At 39.3% G+C, this 22,869-nt stretch overlaps 1 protein-coding gene across 11 annotated transcripts in view; it reads left to right on the forward strand.

Annotated features, from left to right (window-relative positions):
- Nucleotides 1-20,149, forward strand: part of herc1 (HECT and RLD domain containing E3 ubiquitin protein ligase family member 1) — a 92,785-nt gene extending 72,636 nt beyond the window's left edge. For all 11 annotated transcript variants that reach the window (XM_030161557.1, XM_030161605.1, XM_030161601.1 and 8 more), the window contains exons 72-79: nt 1,886-2,055; nt 3,251-3,420; nt 4,355-4,520; nt 4,609-4,685; nt 6,761-7,013; nt 11,455-11,607; nt 13,700-14,005; nt 19,431-20,149. In XM_030161557.1, coding sequence (XP_030017417.1) covers nt 1,886-2,055; nt 3,251-3,420; nt 4,355-4,520; nt 4,609-4,685; nt 6,761-7,013; nt 11,455-11,607; nt 13,700-14,005; nt 19,431-19,616 — 1,481 coding nt within the window. In that variant the 3' untranslated portion in view covers nt 19,617-20,149. The remainder of the gene's footprint in view (nt 1-1,885; nt 2,056-3,250; nt 3,421-4,354; nt 4,521-4,608; nt 4,686-6,760; nt 7,014-11,454; nt 11,608-13,699; nt 14,006-19,430) is intronic.
- Nucleotides 20,150-22,869: the final 2,720 nt, after the last annotated feature.

Here is a 22,869-nt window from a genome sequence, read left to right on the forward strand (position 1 = left end):
AGATCTCATCCTGTAGGGTCAAAATGATCATGAGAACGGTGAGCAAAAATCCCAGAACTACACGGAGAGACCTGATGAATGACCTGCAGAGAGCTGGGACCCAAGTAACAAAGTCTACCATCAGTAACGACACTATGCCGAGAGGGACTCAAATCCTGCAGCACCAGGCATGTCCCCCTGCTTAAGCCAGTACATGTCCAGGCCCCTCTGAAGCTTGCCAGAGAGCATATGGATGATCCAGAAGAGGATTGGGAGAATATCATGGGGTCAAATGAAACCAAAATAGAACTTTTTGGTAAAAACTCAACTCATCGTGTTTGGAGGAAGAAGAATGCTGAGTTGGATCCCAAGAACACCATACCTTCTGTGAAGCATGGGAGTGGAAACCTCATGCTTTGGGGCTGTTTTTCTGCAAAGGGGAAGGGACGACTGATCTGTGTTGAGAGAAGAATGAACGGGGCCATGTATCGTGAGATTTTAAGCCAAAACCTCCTTCATCAGTGAGAGCATTGAAGATGGAACGTGGCTGGGTCTTCCAGCATGACAATGATCCCAAACACACCGCTCGGGCAACAAAGGAGTGGCTCCGTAAAAAGCATTTCAAGGTCCTGGAGTGGCCTAGCCAGTCTCCAGACCTCAACCCCATACAAAATTTGTGGAGGAAGTTGAAAGTCCATGTTGCCCACCGACAGCCCCAAAACATCACTGCTCTAGAGGAGATCTGCATGGAAGAATGGGCCAAAATACCAGCTACAGTGTGTGCAAACCTGGTGAAGACTTACAGGAAATGTTTGACCTCTGTCATTGCCAACAAAGGTTATGTTACAAAGTATTGAGTTGAACTTTTGTTATTGATCAAACACCTATTTTCCACCATAATTTACAAATAAATTCTTTAAAAATCCTACAATGTGATTTCCTGGATTTTTTTTTTCTCATTTTGTCTCTCATAGTTGAAGTGTACCTCTGATGAAAATTATAGACCTCTCTCATCTTTCTAAGTAGGAGAACTTGCAAAATCAGTGGCTGACTAAATACTTTTTTGCCCCACTGTTCATCCATTTTTTTAAAGCATAGGTAGACCGGCTAAATGTGTTTAATTTCATTGTCATTACCAGTAGACAAATTTTCCTTTCTATTCTTAGTTTTAGATTTACATTATAAATGGGCAAGAAGACATTAACACACTTCACTCTTGTTACATTACAGATAAAAGCACAAATGTTAGAGCTTTAGAAGAGATGTTTTCACTTATGTTCAGCTGGATAGAAACCATTCTAATTATTACACACCCATGATCACAGTCAGCTCGAATAATGACAGTCAAGTAATTATGAATCATTGTTACGGACAACATTTTGATTTTTCTGTGTTAACTGTCTTTTAATTTCATTTATTTGTGAATCATTTTCATTTAACCAGTAATAAACAAATATGAAATCATGGGATTAACAACAGTTTGAGGCACATTCATCCACTTCAAAATAAAAAGTCACATAAACCTTACAGCATCTGAAGAGTTTGTCTCATTGGGAAATAAATAAACCCTAGTCTGCTGCTGTCTCAGTTCTTTTTGGAGCTGCAAGGATTCTGAAGGCAGCATCTTTGATGGACTTTACTTTTATCAAGATCTGTAGATGGTGGTTATCAATTTGACTCAGTCCATCTTGGGTATGTCTCTATATACTGATATTAAAACCCAACATTTTTTAGATAATTGGTGCTTCAACCCAAAAAAATCATTTTTTTTTTCTTACATTTTTCACATCTCTGTCTCACTTTGCCTCACCTTCTGTTTCTAATGGTGCTTCTCTTCTTCCCTCCTCATTCTCCTCATGGTCTCACCGTGCCTCCCCCTCTTCCTCTGCCTCCTCCTCATCCACAGGTTCATCTGTTCCTCTGCAGCTCGGTCTCCCTGTAGCAGTACCTCCTCAGTACAACGGCCTCAAAGAGGTGAGCATCGAGGCCGTGAGGGCCCGCCTCCGCCTCCTCTACCACTTCTCCGATCTCATGTACTCCTCCTGGAGACTGCTCAACCTCAGCCCCAACAACCAGGTAACGCACTCACACTCGTCTTATGTTACAGATAAAAGATAAAACCACTACACATTCAGTATTCGGATGAAGCACCTCGTTAGCCTCATAACATAATTGTCAGTCATATTTGTGGCCAAATTGTAATATCTACATAAAATGAAGCAGTGGTGTTAGGAGAGTAAAGTTACATAGATATCACAAGTTGACCAAAAGTATGACTTAGGCAATTATGCTTAGAGGCTAACGACCTGTTTCTAAAATAAATATGGAACCTTTAAAACAGCTGTGTGTACAACATAAAGCCCCATCAAACGTCACAGTGTTTTACGGTGTCTTTTCCAAAGCTCAGGGGTCAGGGGTTGTCTTTACTTTCTGAAGATGTTACACAATGAAACTTTATTTCATGTAAAAATATAAAACTTCAGATAAAGCCGGTGTTAAGTCTTGAGGACAAAATAAACATAAACGCACGAAAATCCAACTGAAGTCTGTCTCATGGGAAGATATCTTCTTTTATGTCTATTGCTTTATTTATTAAAGTAATTAAACTAACTTTAAGTTTCAACTAGGTCTGAATATGTATTTTTAAAGGGCTCGTAATAGATTATTGTATTCAAGGAACTCATAACCACAATTGGGTGGTCTGTGTTATACATTTACAACAAACTGAAACTGTTAAATCAGTTATACAGTTCATTATCTATTGTCAGTTTCCACATTGAACTGTAGAGATTCTAGATAAGAATGATCAGAAAATAAATGCTCTTTCTCATCAATCAAATATCAGGCATAACCGGGTTGATCATCAGTGACTGTAATCATCCTTGCTGTAAAACTCTGTATGATTGGTTCATGGCTCAGGAGGTAGAGCGGGTAGTCCAGTAGCTGAAGGGTTGGTGGTTCAAATGTTTGTCCTACTCATGTGCCGTTGTGTCCTTGGGCAAGACACTTCCTTGCCTCCAGTGTCATTCACACTGGTGTATGAATGCCTATGAATGTTTGGTGGTGGTCAGAGGGGCTGTTAGGCGTGAACTGGCAGCCACGCTTCCGTCAGCCTTCCCCAGGGCAGCTGTGGCTGTTTAGTTAACCACCACCAGAGTGAGAATGTGAGAGCGAATGAATAATGAATCAATAATGTAAAGTGCTTTGGGTGCCTTGAAAAGCACTATAGATTATTATTACTATTATTGTAAATGCTGTTGTTTCTTTGCAGAGCTGTACATCCCACTACAATGCTGGCACATGGGGGATCGTTCAGGGACAGTTAAGGCCCCTGTTGGCTCCCAGAGTTTACACGTTACCCATGGTGCGTTCCATAGGAAAGACCATGGTACAGGGCAAGAACTACGGCCCCCAGATCACCGTCAAACGGATCTCCACTCGGTCAGTACTCTGTTCGGAGTATCTGTAAACTCTTACTCAAACCTGTACTACAGCGATAAGTCAGCTTCAGATGACCAATGTATGTCACATTCTTGTCAGGTATTGTGAGATTTTGTAACATTACTCCACTAAAAATCTAAAAATTCTCATCACATATCTTATACCTTATCGTAATGTATTTACCCCACCCGCTGAAGGGGACGCAAGGTGTATTGTTTTTAGTTTGGTTGGTTTGTTTGTTTGTTAACACACTAGCAGCAAAACTATTGGGTGAATTCATACCAAATTTGGTTTATAGATTGCCAGTGATCCAGAATAGATCTCATTACATTTTGAGAAAAGTAGGTCAAAGTTTAAATTTTTTATAATCTTTTCAAGTCTTTTTTTTCCCCCACTTATTTATAAGGGGTGGAATTTCACAATGCTGTAGCAGCAAAAGTCTTGGTTGAATTTATACCAAATTGACTTTATAGATTGCCAGTGACCCAGAATGGATCTCATTTAATTTTGGGAACAGTAGGTCAAAGTTCAAATTTTTTATGAATTTTTTAAAACTTCCCATTTACTTATAATGGGTAAAATATGTGTGAGGGGCAGGGTTTGTTGTGCCTGGCACCACTTGTTAATATTTTATTTAGAGTTTCATCAGTCAACACTGATACACGTTCAATATTACTAATTGGATATGGGTAAAATAACATTATTAACACAACACTGCGTAGGAAGAAATACCCCATCAGGGGTGTAGCTGTGACTATAATATGAAAGAAAGGTGATTTAAAGGCAGAAGGGCAACAATGTTCAGAATCAGATGTGTTTTAATTGAAAGTTATTCCCTATAAAACTGGCTTCTATTAGCTGATCGCATTAGCCTTAGTGTGTTCTGATGGTTTAATGACCTGTTCCTCTTTTGTTCCTTTTGGACTCATTTCAGGGGACGGAAGTGTAAACCAATCTTTGTGCAGATTGCCCGTCAGGTCGTTAAACTGAATGCCTCAGATCTGCGGCTTCCCTCAAGAGCCTGGAAAGTCAAACTGGTGGGGGAGGGGGCCGACGATGCAGGGGGCGTCTTTGATGATACAATTACAGAGATGTGTCAGGTATGGATACTCACAACCTTACAAGAAAGTCAGAAGTTTACAAAATGTGTTCTGGTGTCTATAATCTTACTTGTAAATGTGTTTGTAGGAGCTGGAGACTGGAGTGGTAGATCTGCTCATTCCCTCCCCAAACGCCACAGCTGAGGTCGGCTACAACAGAGACAGGTAAGGAAAACTTCAAGACACGATCGGAGTCTGTGCTGAATGCTGTCTTTTGCTCTGTAAGACTCATTATAGCATAAAATAATCTCCAACAGAGTAACGATCTCTTAAAACTGACCAGATCTGTGAACTGTGTTTTGTCAGTTTATGTACTGTACTTTACAGTAGGTTTTGTTCCAACAGCATACTCAGTTTCAGAGAAGTCTGTTGTTTATTGACTATTAAGATTTGTTCAGTTGTTCACCTGTCGATAATGTTATCCTCTTTGTTATGCTAACCTTAGTATCATAATTCATCTTCATTCTCCTGTGTTCAAACTTATGCGTCCGGTTGCGTTCTATTATTCTGGGGATATCTGTGAAACACATTGTAGTTTACTGTATGAGGAAGTGGGGTGGCCATCATTGGCTGTTAAAAAAGAACACCACTGGCTATGTTTATGTACGAGTTGCTGATGGGCAACTTACCAGATTTATCTTACATGTCTTTTAAATATAGATCAAGTACACATTGCAAAAGATCCCAGGATGTTTCAGTCTTTGAAAATCAACACTCAAATACCACGACTGAAACAGACGTTAAAATTCTATTCTCCACATTATTGGAATGACACTATATTGCCAAAAGTATTTGCTCACCTGCCTTGACTCGCATATGAATTTAAGTGACATCCCATTCCTAGTCTATGGGGTTCAATATGACGTCGGTCCACCCTTTGCAGCTATAACAGCTTCAACTCTTCTGGGAAGGCTGTCCACAAGGTTTAGGAGTGTGTTCATGGGAATTTTTGACCATTCTTCTGAAGCGCATTTGTGAGGTCACACACTGATGTTGGACAGAAGGCCTGGCTCTCAGTCTCCGCTCTAATTCATCCCAAAGGTGTTCTGTCCGGTTGAGGTCAGGACTCTGTGCAGGTCAGTCCAGTTCATCCACACCAGACTCTGTCATCCATGTCTTTATGGACCTTGCTTTGTGCACTGGTGCACAGTCATGTTGGAAGAGGAAGGGGCCCACTCCAAACTGTTCCCACAAAGTTGGGAGCATAGGAATTGTCCAAAATGTCTTGGTACACTGAAGCATTCACAGTTCCTTTCACTGGAACTAAGGGGCTAAGCCCAGCTCCTGAAAAACAACCCCACACCATAATCCCCCCTCCACCAAACTTTACACTTGGCACAATGCGGTCCGACAAGTATCGTTCTCCTGGCGACCGCCAAACTCAGACCCGTCCATCAGATTGCCAGATGGAGAAGCACGATTCGTCATTCCAGAGGAGGCGCCTCCACTGCTCTACAGTCCAGTGGCGGCGTGCTTTACACCACTGCATCTGGTGCTTTGCATTGCACTTGGTGATGTATGGCTTGGATGCAGCTGCTCGGCAATGGAAACCCATTCCATGAAGCTCTCTACGCACTGTTCTTGAGCTAATCTGAAGGCCACATGAAGTTTGGAGGTCTGTAGCGATTGACTCTGCAGAAAGTTAGCGACCTCTTCGTACTATGCGCCTCAGCACCCACTGACCCCGCTCCGTCAGTTTACGTGGCCTACCACTTCGTGGCTGAGTTGCTGTCGTTCCCAAACACTTCCACTTTCTTATAATACAGCTGACAGTCGACTGTGGAATATTTAGGCGCGAGGAAATTTCATGACTGGATTTGTTGAACAGGTGGCATCCTATCACAGTTCCACGCTGGAATTCACTGAGCTCCTGAGAGCGACCCATTCTGTCACAAATGTTTATAAAAGCAGTCTGCATGCCTAGGTGCTTGATTTTATACACCTGTGGCCATGGAAGTGATTGGAACACCTGATTCTGATTATTTTGGATGGGTGAGCGAATACTTTTGGCAATAAAGTGTATTTATTTATTTTAAGACTTGTGAAGTTGGGCACACTGATCATGAGCTTCGTTTAAGGCTCATGCTGTGGGACTGGGACAGAGTGAGTGTGTTTTTTCTTTGACTGGTTGTATCATTTATAATGTGTATGTGTAATGTGTCTATGTTTTGTAGTGTGTGTGTACAGTGTATGTACATAACACTGGTCAACACTGTCCACTGCCTTCTTTTATCCTCTAGGTTCCTCCTGAACCCATCCGCATGCCTGGATGAACACATGCTCCAGTTCAAGTTCCTGGGCATCCTGATGGGCGTGGCCATTCGCACCAAGAAACCCCTGGACCTCCACTTGGCCCCCCTGGTGTGGAAACAGCTGTGCTGCATCCCCCTGATGTTGGAGGATCTGGAGGAGGTGGACCTGCTGTACGTGCAGACGCTCAAAAGCATTCTGTACATCGAAGACAGTGGCATCACTGAGGACAACTTCCACGAGGTGAGACAAGGATTTGGAGTAATTTTCTTTTGACATTAAATTATGTAGCAGCTGACGATTACTTCCATCATCACCTTATTTGCCAACTGTTTTCTGTAAATCTTTAAAATACCCAAAAATTGTTCCTTAAACATTCAAAAGAGCTTAGTGCAACATCTTCAAAGTTTCTGCTTTAATCTTTCAGGAAATTTCACAACTGCATTATTTCTTAGGCCTTATATGACAGCGTTTCACATGGGAAAAGCTGTAATCTGACAGTTTGCTTGAAAAAATTATTTATTTTTTCCAAATGACTGATTTATTAATACATTAATTGCTGTTCCTGTAGTTCATATGGCTGTGACATTACCCTCCCTTTTAATACATCAACCTAATGCATATGATAACAAATACAGAAAAAAATGTGTCACTGTGGAAAAATATTTGACGTTCAAAAAAGTCGGTACTACTTTGATGTCAGTCACCAGGAAATTGTGTAATAAAATAAGGCTAAAATCATTATGATACTCAATTCATGGCAGCAAAACCAACCACGTTTTGTCATTTAGTTTTTTGGTTTTGTGTTTTGATTTGGTCTCGATTTGTTGCTAGTTAATTTATGTATTTATACTCACAAACACAGCTTGAAGAAATACTTTCTTGTGCAAAATAACTGAAAATAATGAGATACTAACTCAATACTTTGACTTGCATGACCTAGTTTTTCCATCCAGCGGCTGTAGTGTTCTTCCATAGGACTCAGCCATAAATAGTAATTGTACAGAGCCAACGCCCCTCCATATCCTCACTTGGCCCTGACCTTAAATGTACTGTACACTGTATTTAGGCTGCAGCTCAGTCATACAGCACAACAGCACATGTACAAAGTCAACATTAATGTCTTAGTGACCAAAGCCTCACAGGATGGCTGATCATTGTTTTGGCAGCACGGGCATGTTTTGCTCTCCTCGACCATGTGAACATTTGATTCATTAGAATCACACGTTCTGCTGAAATACTAACCAGCAGCTCACAGCCTCAGCAGTCTGTTTTTATTCCCACAGTCACACTGAACTAGGACGAAACCAAAACAAAGTCCACTAGACGTCACACACCACAACCGCTGACAATGATGATACTTGTGTAGTTTAGACTTGTTTACAGCTGACAGAGCTAAACATTAATGAAATGAGGTTCACACAGCACAGACTTCAGCTGGAGGTCTTAATAAGCTTCACAATCTGAACTTGGTGCTTTGAATTCTGTAAAATAGACTAACTTCAAATTTAAAAAATTAGGAATTACTTGTTGCTTGTTAAGTGGTAGAGTTCATTGCCATACTTCATTCCTCAATCATATAACAAAAGTATTATCTCATTAGTGCTTTTTTTGCTAAAACTCCATCTTGTCTTTGCTCCACAATAAATGATGAAACCACAGGTTTTTTTAGTGGCACTGGTTTGCAGGTGTCCCAGCTTGTTACCATGGAAACAAAGGTCTCGCTAGCCTTGGGTTGGATCATAGACAGTATAAAACTGGACCAACCAACTGGGACATCACCCATTAGTTTGTAATCTACTGTTTTGAAACCTTGTGTTTTGGCCTTCACCTTGTTGATTTTGTTTTGTTTTTTTGGAGCCCAAAGTAACATACAGTATTTGTGGAATAATGAGAGGTGTTCAATGACATTTACCAACACCAACTGGCTTAGTATTGACACAGTTAAAGCATGAACTGCATCACACCTGCGTCATAAACTCATTTGCCATTGTAGCCTTTTAAGTGCAGCTGTAGTTGAGTTTGTGTATCTGGACTTTTTATCTGACAGTAATTCAGTCTCTCATGAGTATGGTGTGGTTGTGATAGTCTACGGATAGATGTGTTTTACACCAACTAGTATTCGTTTGGCTGTTGTAAGAGCGACAATAACCCATCTCCAAGGAGCAGAACTTGGGGGTTGAACCCAAAATATGTATTTTTGCACAGATTTAGAACATTTTGTTTAGGATGGGTCTTTTGTTCTAAACTTGTAAGCCTGAAATAATAGTCTTTATACTGTTTAAACTGTTTTGCATTAAAAGAATTTAAAAGTCAAATTAAGTCCAGTCTTAAACCCATCTGGAAAGCTGCTTCCAGATCCAAACATTGTGAACATTATAGGGGGGCCGTGGGCTCTTGTGTTTAACATACACTGTTCCTCTCCAGCTCTGATAAAAACCTCAGCACGTCTGTGGCTTCATCCATTACCCATACACCCATCTGACACAGACCACACAGCCCTCCAACCCCACCCTAAACCACAGATAGGCTGCAGAAAGCTCACATATCCCAGAGCTCCTGGCCTGTCCAAACAACCTTATACAACCCCTAGACTGTAAAGCCCTGGGCCGCAGGAACGCCAGGGCCGCTGTTGATGCAGCATATCCTGCCGGGCGGAGACTTGGCCCCGATCCCGGCCTTGTGGAGGGGAGACGAGGGGGTTTGGAACCACAACACTGCCATGGCCAAGCTCTGTCAGTCGGGGAGAGGGAGGAGAGGAAGGGGCTGCATCTGCTGCTTTGGCATGAAAGGACAGAGTGTGGGAGAAGCACAGAATCGCCTTGTCTGCCTTTTCTACTTTTCTGTTTGACAAGAGGGATACGACCAGCCAGGCGAGCTGTCAAAACACTTACACTGTAATATATATAGTGATCTGTGAATAAATCAATCAACCTCTGCTTTAGTTGTTATTGGAACACAATGTAATTTCATGAAAATGTAAAACCTTCACCAACAAGTTTTGTGTAATGTTTTATGCCTTATTTTTGGTGATAGTCTGTTTACATAGCTGTATATGGCAGGTCTCTACAGGTGGGAGCTGAACATGTTGGAAGGAGTTGCCTCTGGGTTTGTTTCATTTCACACCGGCTTTAAAATAAAAATATACTGAGTGTGAACATCCTTCATGTTCACCTCAGCCTGGAGCCACACATTGAAAAGAGTGAAACATAAGAATTAGGTCTAAAACCAATCATTACATTCATTGTCAGTTAATCTTTTGATTATTTTATTGATTCACTGGTTACTTGTTTGATCGAAGAAAATGCTCAAAAACATTGATTACAGGTTCCCAAAACCAACATATCATCAGATGTTTTGTTTGTCCTCAGTTTAATGATAAATCAGTTTGTGATTAAAAAAAAGAAAAAAAAAAATGGAAATATGTTACAAAATATTCAAATTCAAGAAAATGGAAGCAGAGAAAAGATTTTTTTCCCCCTAAAAACATTCAAACCATATAATTGTTAATTAAAACTGATGATGTTTATTTATTAGTTAATAGCCAATGATTAATGATGCCCCAAATATGTTAAATTATAGAGTAATGGTTTGAGCTGCATGGAACCTTTTTGTTTCTTCATATTGAAGCAGTTTTCAATGTTTCCTTTTTCTTCACCCATCTTCAAAAAAAGGTCAACACTGCAATATTCACACTTATCCAAAAATTGATGCTGTTAAAGTCTTTAATAATGTTTAGAAGTAGGTGTGTTCCTTCTTCCAACCAGAAATGTGGCCTTTTCTTTTGGGTGGGACCATTCAGCATCAATGTAGAACTGACACAACCTGGACTTCCAGGAAAAGCCACCTGAGGGTGGATATGTAAAGGCAAATGTCCCCATCAGCACTTACTTTAAATGTCCACCTCAACCGTAGAAAAGAACATCTTTGTCCTTACAGCTAATTTCCCAGTTCAAGACACATACAAGTGGTGAATGTTTAGTGAGAGACATGTTGGTGACTTGTAGTTATGGAGTTATTCTGCAGATATTTAATGACGTTAACTGATATTTGTATTATAAGACCCAGTGTCTAGTGGGCTGTAAGCTAGCATGCTAAGTAAGGCTGTGGTCAGTGTTTATGGTAAATTAGCAGTGGTGTTAGCTTGGAGAATTTCAGCTGTTGCTCCTCCCCCTAAATTCTGCTGCTGTGAGTATGTGCTTTTGTTCCTTTTCTTTAATTGTTTTGCTTTATCGTGTGTTTTCGGTGTCAAATCAGGATAGAATAACAGAGAAAGACAAAGAGAGGAATTGAAGTTTGACAGGTTTTTATTAAATAAGGTACTCAGAATGTACATCAACAAGAGATTTTGGATATTGAACATGAACTGTAACACACTGAAGTAGGGCTGCATGGTGAATCGATTTTAAATCAAAATTGGATGATTTAAAAGAAAAAGAAATTATGTTTAAAAACGGGTAATCATCAAATCAAATTTCATCTCTCTCATGTCTCCGGGCTACCATAGGCTCCTCCTCCTAACTGTGAGAGTGGTCTCCACAGTCTTTGGCCTCCACACACCAGTACAAAATGGCGTTTGCTAAGGAGAGTGAGATGTTCGTGGCAAAAAATAGCAAGAGCAAGTTGGTTGTGTGGAATTGGTAAGGCTTTGTTTCATATTGATTGCTGATTGTGTGATTTTCAGATGATTCCTCTGGATTCGTTCGTCGGGCAGAGTGCAGATGGGAAGATGGTGCCAATCATTCCAGGAGGAAACAGCATCCCTCTGACGTTCTCCAACAGGAAGGAATACGTGGAGAGAGCTATTGAGTACAGGCTGCATGAAATCGATCGACAAGTAAGACTGTCCTCAACGCATTTCTGTTTCTGCTCAGACTTTTACCTTTGAGATCGGGGCTCTTCTGAGTGTTACTGAGAGGAGATGCAGAAGTGATATGAGAGTCCAACAGTCATTTCACTGCTCTCAAATTTCGGGGTAACAAAGCTCACCTGATCCCTCCTGGCACACAGAAGCAGCAGCTTTTACAGCGATGAATTCAGTGTAACACTGCCTGCAGTTTCATATGCTCTTATGTACAGTCAGTTAGATAAGGTAGACGAGGGTGGACGTGCATTTTACAGAACATTCACTGGCATAGATGGAAAGAAAATACCCAGTGTGTTCTCATTTTAGGCTTACAGGTGTATTTGTCAAGGTTTTGGGTCGATCACAACACAAATAATTCCAGCAAAACGTATTTTCATAGTACAAGCTGTTTCATTTGTTAGTGTCAATCTGTACTTATTTGTTCTATTAGAAAACATTTAAGTATTAATTTTAATGTAATGTCAGATTGTTCACCCATAAAGGCCCAAACAATCGGCATCGACCAAAAGTATCTACTAATCGAAACTGTTTAATATCAATTGATCCACTAATCCTATCGATATGTAAATAATTGGTGTAAAATACAGTTTGTCATCTTTTCATGGTCATCAGATATGACCCATTTGGACGTTCATAGGCTCTGTAGTGAACATGGAAACACCGTCATCTTCTACAACATTGATTCACTAGTAAAAGCCAGTTGGGGCGGCCATGGCTCAGGTGGTAGAGTGGGTTGTCCAATAACTGAAGGGTTAGCTGTTCAAATACCTCTCTGTCCTAGTCAGTCTGTTGTAGAGCTGAAATGATTAATCGATTAGGTGCTTGAAACAAATGCAAAAATTCCCAATTCAATTAATCGACTTGAGTTGATTGAAGGGAAATATTCTATTGCACTTTTCCTGAATTGAAGCTTCTTTGTGCATCACAATAAGCGTCCGTGTGAAACACAACAGTGGAACCAATGTTTAACAGCAGAGAAATGAAGGAAACAAAGCTTTGATTCAGGAGATTTGTGGTTGAATGATTTTTTTTGAATCACTTTGAGTCGATTCATCGTTTCAGCTCTAGTCTGTTGTGTCCTTGGACAAGACACTTCATGCTCCTTGCCTCCAGTGCCACTCACACTGGTGTATGAATGTGTATGAATGGTGGTGGTCGGAGGGGCTGTAGGCACAAATTGGCAGCCACGTTTCTATCAGTCTGCCCCAGGGCAGCTGTGGATACAGGTGTAGTTTACCACCACCAGAGGGGGAGTGTGAGAGCGATTGAATATTGGGTCAGTAATGTAAAGCGCTTTGAGTGGCCAAAAAAGCACTATAGAAATCTAATCCATTATTATTATTATTATTATTATTATTATTATTATTATTATTAAAATCCATGGAATTGGATCAATGACAGTGGATGGAGACACTTGCTTTATGTTCAGTTAATGATGGATTATGCTGAAAAAAATCACTTTTTTCTTCTGTTTTCATTGTTTTGATATAATAACCATTGAATTTACTCTGAGCTTTTATGAACATCTACATGATCAGTGAATTAAATATAGGAAAATGCATGATTTACACTGAAAAAAAACCTGAACATAAAATACAGTGGATAATATAATAAATTGTGTCACTTAGGGAAAGCTGAGTAGTCACATTTACCGTCATGTGACATGTGATGCTTTTTAAATATTCTGACTCTTTACAATAAACTCCCCTCTGGCTGATGTTTAAACCTGGTCTTAAACCTATTTCTATTATACACTTTACTGTTATTTATGCACCTCCATCCTACTGGAAAATTACATTTTACCTGCACATTACAGTTTATTATTGCACCTTACTTTTTAAATTTTCCTGCTTTCTTACCCAGTTCTGTTTGTACTTCTAGTTTACTCATGTTCTATTTTTTCTGTGTCTAATGCTGTTGCTGCTCTGCACTTTCCCAGATTGGGATCAATAGTAATAATATATATCTATTCTCTACAAAAGTAGCTCTGAATGTTTATGGGTTAAAAACATTAATGATGACAGTGTTTGATCTGACTGCTCGTCCTGCTGGTCATCTTCAGGTGGCGGCGGTGCGTGAAGGCATGTCGTGGATCGTTCCAGTTCCGCTGCTGTCTCTGCTAACGGCGAAGCAGCTGGAGCAGATGGTGTGCGGGATGCCTGAGATCTGCTGCGACGTGTTGAAAAAGGTGGTGCGCTACCGGGAGGTGGACGAGCAGCACTCCCTGGTGCAGTGGTTCTGGCAGACTCTGGAGGAGTTCTCCAACGAGGAGCGAGTCCTCTTCATGCGCTTCGTGTCCGGACGCTCCCGGCTGCCTGCCAACACTGCCGACATCTCCCAGAGGTTTCAGATTATGAAGGTGGACAGGGTAAGTGCACTTAGAGGAACAGGAGTACGGCTTCATATTCTAGTTTTATTAGAGCTTCAGCAGTGACATCACAAAGTTATTAGTGATTTTTATTTCAGTGGTGATGCTGAATATCAGTGAAATCGTCCCAAACAATGTTTCTGCAAATTCCACACAATTCCATAAATGTTGCACTCCTACATACACTATATGGACAAAAGTATTGGGACATGTTGAATTCAGGTGTTTCTTTTCTAACGGGTCTGGGATACAAACAATAACGACTAATGTCATAATATAGTTTAATATTGGGATAAATATCATTACACTGCATTGGTTAGTTTGGTTTAAATTGTTACCCTGCCCCCTGAAGGGGCGGCAAGAGGTATTTTTTTTGGTTCGGTTTGTTTGTTTGTTCGTTAACACTCTAGCAGCAAAACTATTAGTTGAATTCATACTAAATTGGGTTTATAGATTGCCAGTGACCCAGAATAGATCTGATTATATTTTGGGAAAAGTAGGTCAAAGTTCACATTTTTATAAATTTGTAACCCCTCTCCTACCCTCCCATTTGCTTATAATGGGCGAAATTTCACATGTCTGTAGCAGTAAAACTACTGGTTGAATTCATACCAAATTGGATTTATAGATTACCAGTGACCCAGAATTGACGTGGTTACATTTTGGGAAAAGTAAGTCCACGTTCCAATTTTTCATGAACTTTTTACGTCTTTTTTTTCTTATGCCATTTATAATGAGCAAAATTTCAAACGTCTATAAAAACCTCAATTTTGTCTCAATTTACTTCAAACTTGGCACATATATAGAGGCAATTGATATGCTGACATCAGCACACACATAGACATGATGATCAGCTGGATCGATGCCAAAATAAGCTACAATATGTGCGAGGGGCGGGGTTTTTTGTGCCTGGCACCACTTGTTATCTTTGCTTCCATAATGCCTCAGAAATGTTTTTTTTACTTAATTTTTCTTAACATTGATTTTGTCATTAACTTTGATTTTAAATGTTCTTCCTCTAAATTTATTAAATATTTTTCGTACTCCGACTGTAAATAATTATTTTCTACCACAACTAACCATCTACTTTCTTCACATCTCACTTAGGAAGAAAAATCTCTCATTAAACTTTAAGGAAATATTGATGTTTATAAACTATATGGACAAAATTACTGGGACACATCATGGCTACATCTACATCCTGTTCATGATGATTTGAGATATAAACATTAATATTTTCTTAAAGCTTAATGGGAGATCTGATGAAAGTAGATGATTTATCCTTTCACCGTACTGTAGTTGAGGTACTCTGGGAGGAAACCGTTCTTTTCTCGGTTCTGTTTCAAAGCTTTGGAAAATCTGTAAAGCTTCAACGTCTCAGACTCTGCGACTCATGACAGAAAACATGACATTTAGGCTCCATCTTTTTTCACAGCAGCATGAGACAGTGTTATGTTGTTTATGGGTTGGCGTTAAAAGAGTAAACATAACATGCATGCATTTGAAAACCCTCGGCCTTCAGTCCACGCCAAAGTTTTTGCACATACAGACAGACGGACGATGTGCTGGATGCCCCGCGCCCACGCCCGCCCCCCACTCACAGACCTCAATCCAGACCTCATTACATAATTGTACAAGTAACACGATGGACCTGCATGTGGAGGACGTTGATGAAGCTGTGAGAAAGTAAAACTGAGCTCCCCTCACTTTATCATTGTTGTTGACTATCTGCTGCACCCCCCCCCCCCCCCCAGGTTAAAAACCACTGGTGCATTTCAAAATATTTGAACATACATGGATGGACGTACAAACGACCAACTGATGACAATACCCTGCATGTGGCCGAGGGTAAAAAGGCAGCTCTCTCCTCTCAGTCCAAAACAAAAGACTGTATATAAAGACAGATGGATGATCAAATGCTGTTTTATGCCACTGTGGAAAAACACAAAATAGTTGCCTTGTTGTTTCTGTGTTGAATCAGTGAGAACAACACGTGACGGAATCTAAACAGCAACCGATCCATAATTAAAGCTGTTAATGACATATTTAACCACCTTAACTCTTTGAAAACACCAATGATTAACCAGTATTACAGGGTAGAGTTTCAACAGCCTGTAAACAGTCAAAAGCAGGAGCAGATGTCTAGTTTCCTCTCAGACCACTTCAGTTACATTACACTGAAAGGAAAATATGGAATTTATGCCCAACGACACCAAGAAACCATCCTGCACTGGAGCTGTAAATATGCTGTGGTTTTTAATGTAACTGATTCAAATACACATGAAGATGTGACTTTAGGTCGATTTTACTGTCGACTGTCCGTCTACCATCTGGTGTGTTTAAGTGTTTTGACTGAACATAGTCTGTTTTCCATAGTGAACCGTTTACTGTGCACGCCGCCTCCTCTTTTCTCTGTACTTATAGGGTACCTGTAGTGAACTTTCATTGCTAACTATTTCAGAAGATCACATATAATACTGGCAGTAACTTACATTTTAGCCCATTGTCAAGTTCATGTCAGTACTAAATCTCTGATCTGTCAGTCAGTCATGGTCAGAAACATGTTTCCTCCTTCACGGGCTGTTCCAGCACTGGTAGTGACAATACAGACTCATTGGTTTGTCCAGTCTAAGGTGACACATTATCGGCCAGTTCTGGGTCACGTCTCTAGGACAATGGTGGAGTATAAAGCTTACAGTTGCATGAACATGTGTTTTCCACTCAGTCTGGCTCACTGACTGCTGCTGGTTTACTCGCAGTTGATCACCTGGAATCAACATAGATGGGTACGTCACTTCTGGCTGGTAATGGTTGCTCCCCATAGGTTCTGCCTCTGCCTGTAATCCACATAATAAAACAGGGATCCTGCGGAGTCTTAAAAAGTCTTGAATTTACAAAACTGCATTTGATACCTTTAAAACAGAGGTCTCAAACTCATTTTCTTTCAGGGGCCACATTCAGTCAATTCTGATCTCAAGTGGGTCGGACCAGTCAAATAATAGCATAATAACCTGTAAATAATGACAACTCCAAATGTTTGTCTTTGTTTTAGTGCAAAAAAAACATTAAATTATGAAAACACTTACTTTTATAAACTATCCAAACACAAAAGATGCAAAAAACTGAAATTTCTTAAGAAAAATAAGCACAATTTTAACAATATTATGCCTGAGCTGCTTATTTCTACATGTGCATTATGGATCGGATCTACAAAGACACTAAACACTTAGTAACAAGCAAAAAATTGTTAAAATTGTGCTTAATTTTCTTTAGACATTTCAGGTTGTTTATATTTGTTCAGGTTATTCACATTTTATTGTTACAGGATTGTGTGTAAATGTAAATATTTTCATAATTCAATGTTATTTTTGCACTAAAACAAAGAAAAATATGTTAAGTTGACATTATTTATAGGCATAGTGTAATATTTTTTTCACATCAAACTGAGGAGAAAATATGGAGCCATCATTTTTTGTAGGTTATTATGCTGTTATTTCACTGTAGATCATATTGTTCTGTCTGTGGAACCTGAACTATAATGAGTTCAACAGCCTTGACTGTGGAATTTTTCCACTTTGCAAATTCATCCCACTGGCCAGATTGGAACCTTTGGAGGGCCGCATTTGGTCCCCAGGCCACATGTTTGATACCTCTGCTTTAAAAAGTGTTTAAGGTATTAAATTTGATATGGAAGGTCTTAAGTTATGCTGCCATAAACTTGTTCGCTGTATTGTGTTTAAATGTGTCTGTTAAATGTCCAAGCGACAAAGAAAGTAACGTTAGTCTACTCTGTTCCAACCCGACAATTTATATTAAAATTAAGAACCAGTTATCGCTAACTTTGCAGCCCCCCGGTGAGAAATGACTCGGAACAGTGGGAATCAAGGTGTTGGAGTAAATATTTACACTTTCCTAAACTGTAGGAGTCACACATTTTTGCCAATATGGCTGTGAAATGGGCATTAAATTATGTTCTAACTAGTCTTAAAAAGGCAAGAAACCTGTAGGAACCCTGTAAAAAGGTCCAGTGTGGTGCATTTATGGTATTTTTTTTTTTTTTTTAACTGAATTTGCGCCTCTCTTGATTATAAGTAAAACATAAAACAATCAGTGTCTTAAAGGAGTAATATTTTGCTTTTTTAATTGGAATTCTTCATTTTAAAACATTTCCCTCTGGTCTACATGAACTGTAAATGCTCTGTTTGGGTCTGAATTCTTCATTAATTAAACTCCACAGGTCCATCTTCAAACCTATTTCTAAGGAATGATTCGAAAAAAGGTGGTTTTGAGTGCTGGCCCTTTAAATGCACATGACCCCACCCCCTTCCAGGTTGTTGACTGTACTGCTCTGTCCCATTCAGCCACTTGTGTTCATTAATACAACCAACAACTGAACATTCTAGGTAATCGGTTTGAAGTATGGACTTGTTTTCAGTTTTTACTACAACCGCTGCTGCTGATAAACAATTATGTTGTACTCGGAGAAGTCTTTGTCGGAAGTCTTGACCTTATATGTGCAAATGTTGTGACATAACTAGTTATAAAACATAACAAATTAAGAAGGAATTAAAACAGGTTGTAGAAATCCACTCAATTTTTGCCAAAATGAATATAAAGATAGCTTTGCAGCACCTGGAGGGTTCAAATTCAAACTTTATGAACTATTAGGGTCCAAATACACAAATAAATGAACCAAAGACTAATAAAAGGGGGTTTAGCAAAATATGACCAGGGCTGTTAGAAAATATCGGTTCTGCAATATATCGTGATATTTCATTTCATAATACTGCATCGATATTAAAAAGTACTGTATCGATATTTTTAGGTATTTATTCAAATGCAGATATGGCGGAGGTTCATTTTTGTTTTTTTTTGTTTTCTTTATTGTTTATATCTTATTAACAGTGTTTTATCAAATAGTGGTTAATTGAAGCATCCTAAAAGTACTTTTTACTGTCTGAGAGGCAGATGGTAGTTCCTTTGTTGGGACTGAACTAAAATACTGTTCCGATGTTAGTTATGAACTAATAGAATATGAACATTTCAACAGAATCTTAAACTGTAATGTCTGTAAAACATAATTTCAGTTTTAACACAGGAACATTTTGTGATATAGCATTAGATCCAGTTCCGATCAAATAAAAATGTGTTTAGTATTTGTGCAGATTTGTGGTGTAATTCAATTCTTCCAGGAAATAATCATTTTTTTAAAAAGAAACAAACAAAAAATTGCCTTTTTAACAGTATCATGATATATCATAATGTATCGTATCGTGATCCTAGTATTGTGATTTGTATTGTATCGCCAGGTTCTTGCCAATACACAGCCCTAAATATGACCCCTTTAAGAATGACCAGTTCAGATACACGTTAAGCATCCATTTGTTTTCAGTCAGACTAACGGGTGTCCTGTGTCCTCCTGCAGCCGTACGACAGCCTGCCAACCTCCCAGACCTGCTTCTTCCAGCTGCGTCTGCCTCCGTACTCCAGCCAGGCCGTGATGGCCGAGAGGCTGCGCTACGCCATCAACAACTGCCGCTCCATCGACATGGACAACTACATGCTGTCTCGCAACGTGGACAACGCAGAGGGCTCCGACACGGACTACTGACACGGACGGCTCCACACCCACGCACACCGTAAAGAAAAACGATGGAGTCCTGAGATAAACGGACACGGACCGTCGCACCTGAACGCCTCACACACAAACAAAACACAAAAACAGATGCACCGTCGTCACCGCATCAGACGAAGGAAATGTCAGCAGACAGGCCACTTTTTACATCATTTTATGTACTCGGAAACAGAACACATTCAGCGTTTTCATTTCTCCTGGTGGTTTATTAGCAGTTTTTAAAGACACAACAATCCACATGAGAAGTGCATTTAGTGCTTTTTTTTTCATGACTCCACATCCCATTTTCAGGGTTTCTGCATGGAGGTATGTTTATTTGTTTGAAAAACGTGTATAGAATATTGAAGCTGAGGCGTGTGGGTTTAAAAAAAAAAAAAAAAAATGTACATTGTGTAAAATGCTTCATTAGGAAAATGTTTTGCATAATATCCATATTTATTGTTTTCATTGCCTATGCCGAGTTTCCCAAAGCATACAAACAACAACAATAATAAATGCTGCACAATTCATGTGTCTATGCTGAGGTGTGTGCTCTTTAAAAGGGAAGAAGAAAGGACAGAGTCGAACGCTTCCTCTCAGAAAGCAGACATCACATTTATTTCAGAAGTACAAAATATCACAAAGGCCATTGTTTGGGGGGAGTAAAGGTGAAACTGTGGAAAACAAACTGTACAGAAAGGAAAAAGCTCCACGGGGCTGAGCTGAACACAGCGGACAGAGAAGTTGGAGTTTCCTCTTGGTTTAGAATGAAAATATAATGAATGTGACTGAACGTCCTTTATGTTAACCAGGCCACAGAGCCACACACTGAAGAGTTAGAGCTGCAGCTGACCAGTATTTTCACTGTCAATTAATTGGTTGATTGTTTTCTATATGTAAAACAATCCCCACAGGCTTTTTTTTTTTTTTTTAGGATTTCTGCAGCTTAAAATGCCCAATTAGCAGCACGTTTTTTTTTTAAATTGTGGTGAAAATTCCTTTTTTTTTTTTTGCAGTGAAATTTGCAAAAAAAATAAATGTGAATGATTTTATTTAGCTTTTTAAATTCTAAGGAGAATAAAGTACCATTCTTTTCAGTACCCGTGACAAAATTAAAAATAAATGTCTCCATCTTGGTTTTGGAACAAGCCAGTTTTGTGACCTCAGGCTCAGTGTTTGTGTGGGTTCTTCAAGGTCGCTCAATAATTGTGGTGAATTCCTGGAGGGATGATTAAAAAGGTCAGAAAAAGGTAAATGTTTCCCAAAGCCAAATACGACCTCTTTTCCTGAATATATTTGGATTATTGACCAACCGAGACATTTCACTGAGCCTGTTTACATGACCACAAAAATCCAAAAATGGAGTAATCCGATAACTGCTGTAATCAGATGTGACGCGTTTCCTGCATTTCAGAAATGCAATAATTGAAAAACCCTGGTTTATATGTTTCAGTCCATTATTTGATTTATTTCGGAGTATGTACATTAAGTTAGAACATAAGACGTAGACTTCAAAACATCTGGTCTTGTCTTGTTGACCATGGCAATGCCTACGGTGTCAGCGTTAGCTGTCCTAAAGTGGGAGGAGCTAATAAGACTACAAAATAGGTCACATGTTGATGCTGTTCTTCCCTTCATTTCATTGTTTACCTTTTCCTTCGGCTCACATTGTCACTGTGTAACTTCCATTTACATAGATTGATTTAGTTAATTCTTTTTTTTTTTTTTACACATGCGCAGATGTAGAAAAAAATGAAAGAAATCCAATTAACCCAGTGGTTCCCAACCTTTTTTGGTTTATGACCCCATTTTAATGTCACAAATTTGTGGTGAACCCAGACATTCAAAACGGAAAGATTTTTTTGCTAAAATGAATTTGTTTTTGATTATGTAATATTTTGTTATACAATGTTGCAAGTAAACATCATTTTTAGACGACATTTAGGCTATATAATGTATATAATGCAGCTTTTTTAATTTATATTAGGAAAAGTGTGTGGTGTTTTAATTATGACATATATATTGAATTAAAACATTTTTTATTAGTAATTTTTTTTGTTCTTTTAATCAATTACTAGAAATTTCAGACGACCCCATTTGAATTCCAGGCAACCCCACATGGGGTCCCAACCCCAAGGTTAAAAACCACTGGATTAACCTGTATACATGTTTGAAGACATCAGAGTCTTGGGAGAAATCAACGTGTGTGATTTCGGCCATTATCAGATAAAGCCTGTCCTGTTTCCATGATCACTTGAATAATCTGATAACTCCAGAAATCGGATAATGATCGGAGTATGGGTGTGTATGTAGACGGGTTCACTGTCATAGGGGAAAAGAAACCAGAAAATAGTCCCAGTCTGAAAGTCAGACTGATGAGAATAACTGCTCAGTCATTGCAGCTCTGACTAGAACTGATTAACATCAAGTAGGACACATCCCTTTAACTACATCCTACGTTTAGAAACAGGAGGTTCAGGTTTTTCATCAGCTCCCACAGTCAACACAATGTAGTCGAGAGGAAAATATAACCACAGTTTGCAGTTCCGTATAAAGCCATTCTGTAACCGTTTCTGTCCAATATGAAACTGCACCTGAACAACATCCAAAAATCGTGACAGAGAATGTGATGAACCATTTCACAGCCTCAGAATGAACCCAGTGGTCAGTGTTTCAACTTCAGCTGCTTCAAATAGTTTAAACACAGCTGCAATTACACCAAGTAAACTGGATCATTTCAGTTTTTCTTCAAATAATAAAAGTTGCATCAGCTCGTCGGATATGAAGTGTTTATTGGTGCAAACTGCCATCGCACAACCTATGTACTTCAATGTGTCACAAGTTGGAGCATAAATACTGTATAATATTCACAATTATGTTTTCATTAGTGTTTAATTACCTTTAAAAAATCAGTCGTTTTGGTCAACAGGATGGAGTCTGCCATGTTGTCCCTGCAGCCCTGAACGGACTAACGCTTCTTTTTTTATCCATTTTACACCTGGTGTGAACGTGCATTTCTGTCTATAAGTGTAAGTGTGGACCTTAATTAAAAAACAAAAACAGACAAAACAAATGTTGACTTCAATGAGTGGCCACCGTCGAGGAGAGAGAGAATGAAATCTGCAACCTCACCAGTAGAGGTCACTGAATAATAGAAACTGAACATTAAACAAACACATGAAACAAGCTAACCCTAATCCACTGAAAACAAAAACTAATTTCTCATACAATAAACAGTGAATATAAAGTA

Source organism: Sphaeramia orbicularis, chromosome 3, assembly GCF_902148855.1.
Source record: "Sphaeramia orbicularis chromosome 3, fSphaOr1.1, whole genome shotgun sequence".
NCBI classification, from domain to species: Eukaryota; Metazoa; Chordata; class Actinopteri; order Kurtiformes; family Apogonidae; genus Sphaeramia; species Sphaeramia orbicularis.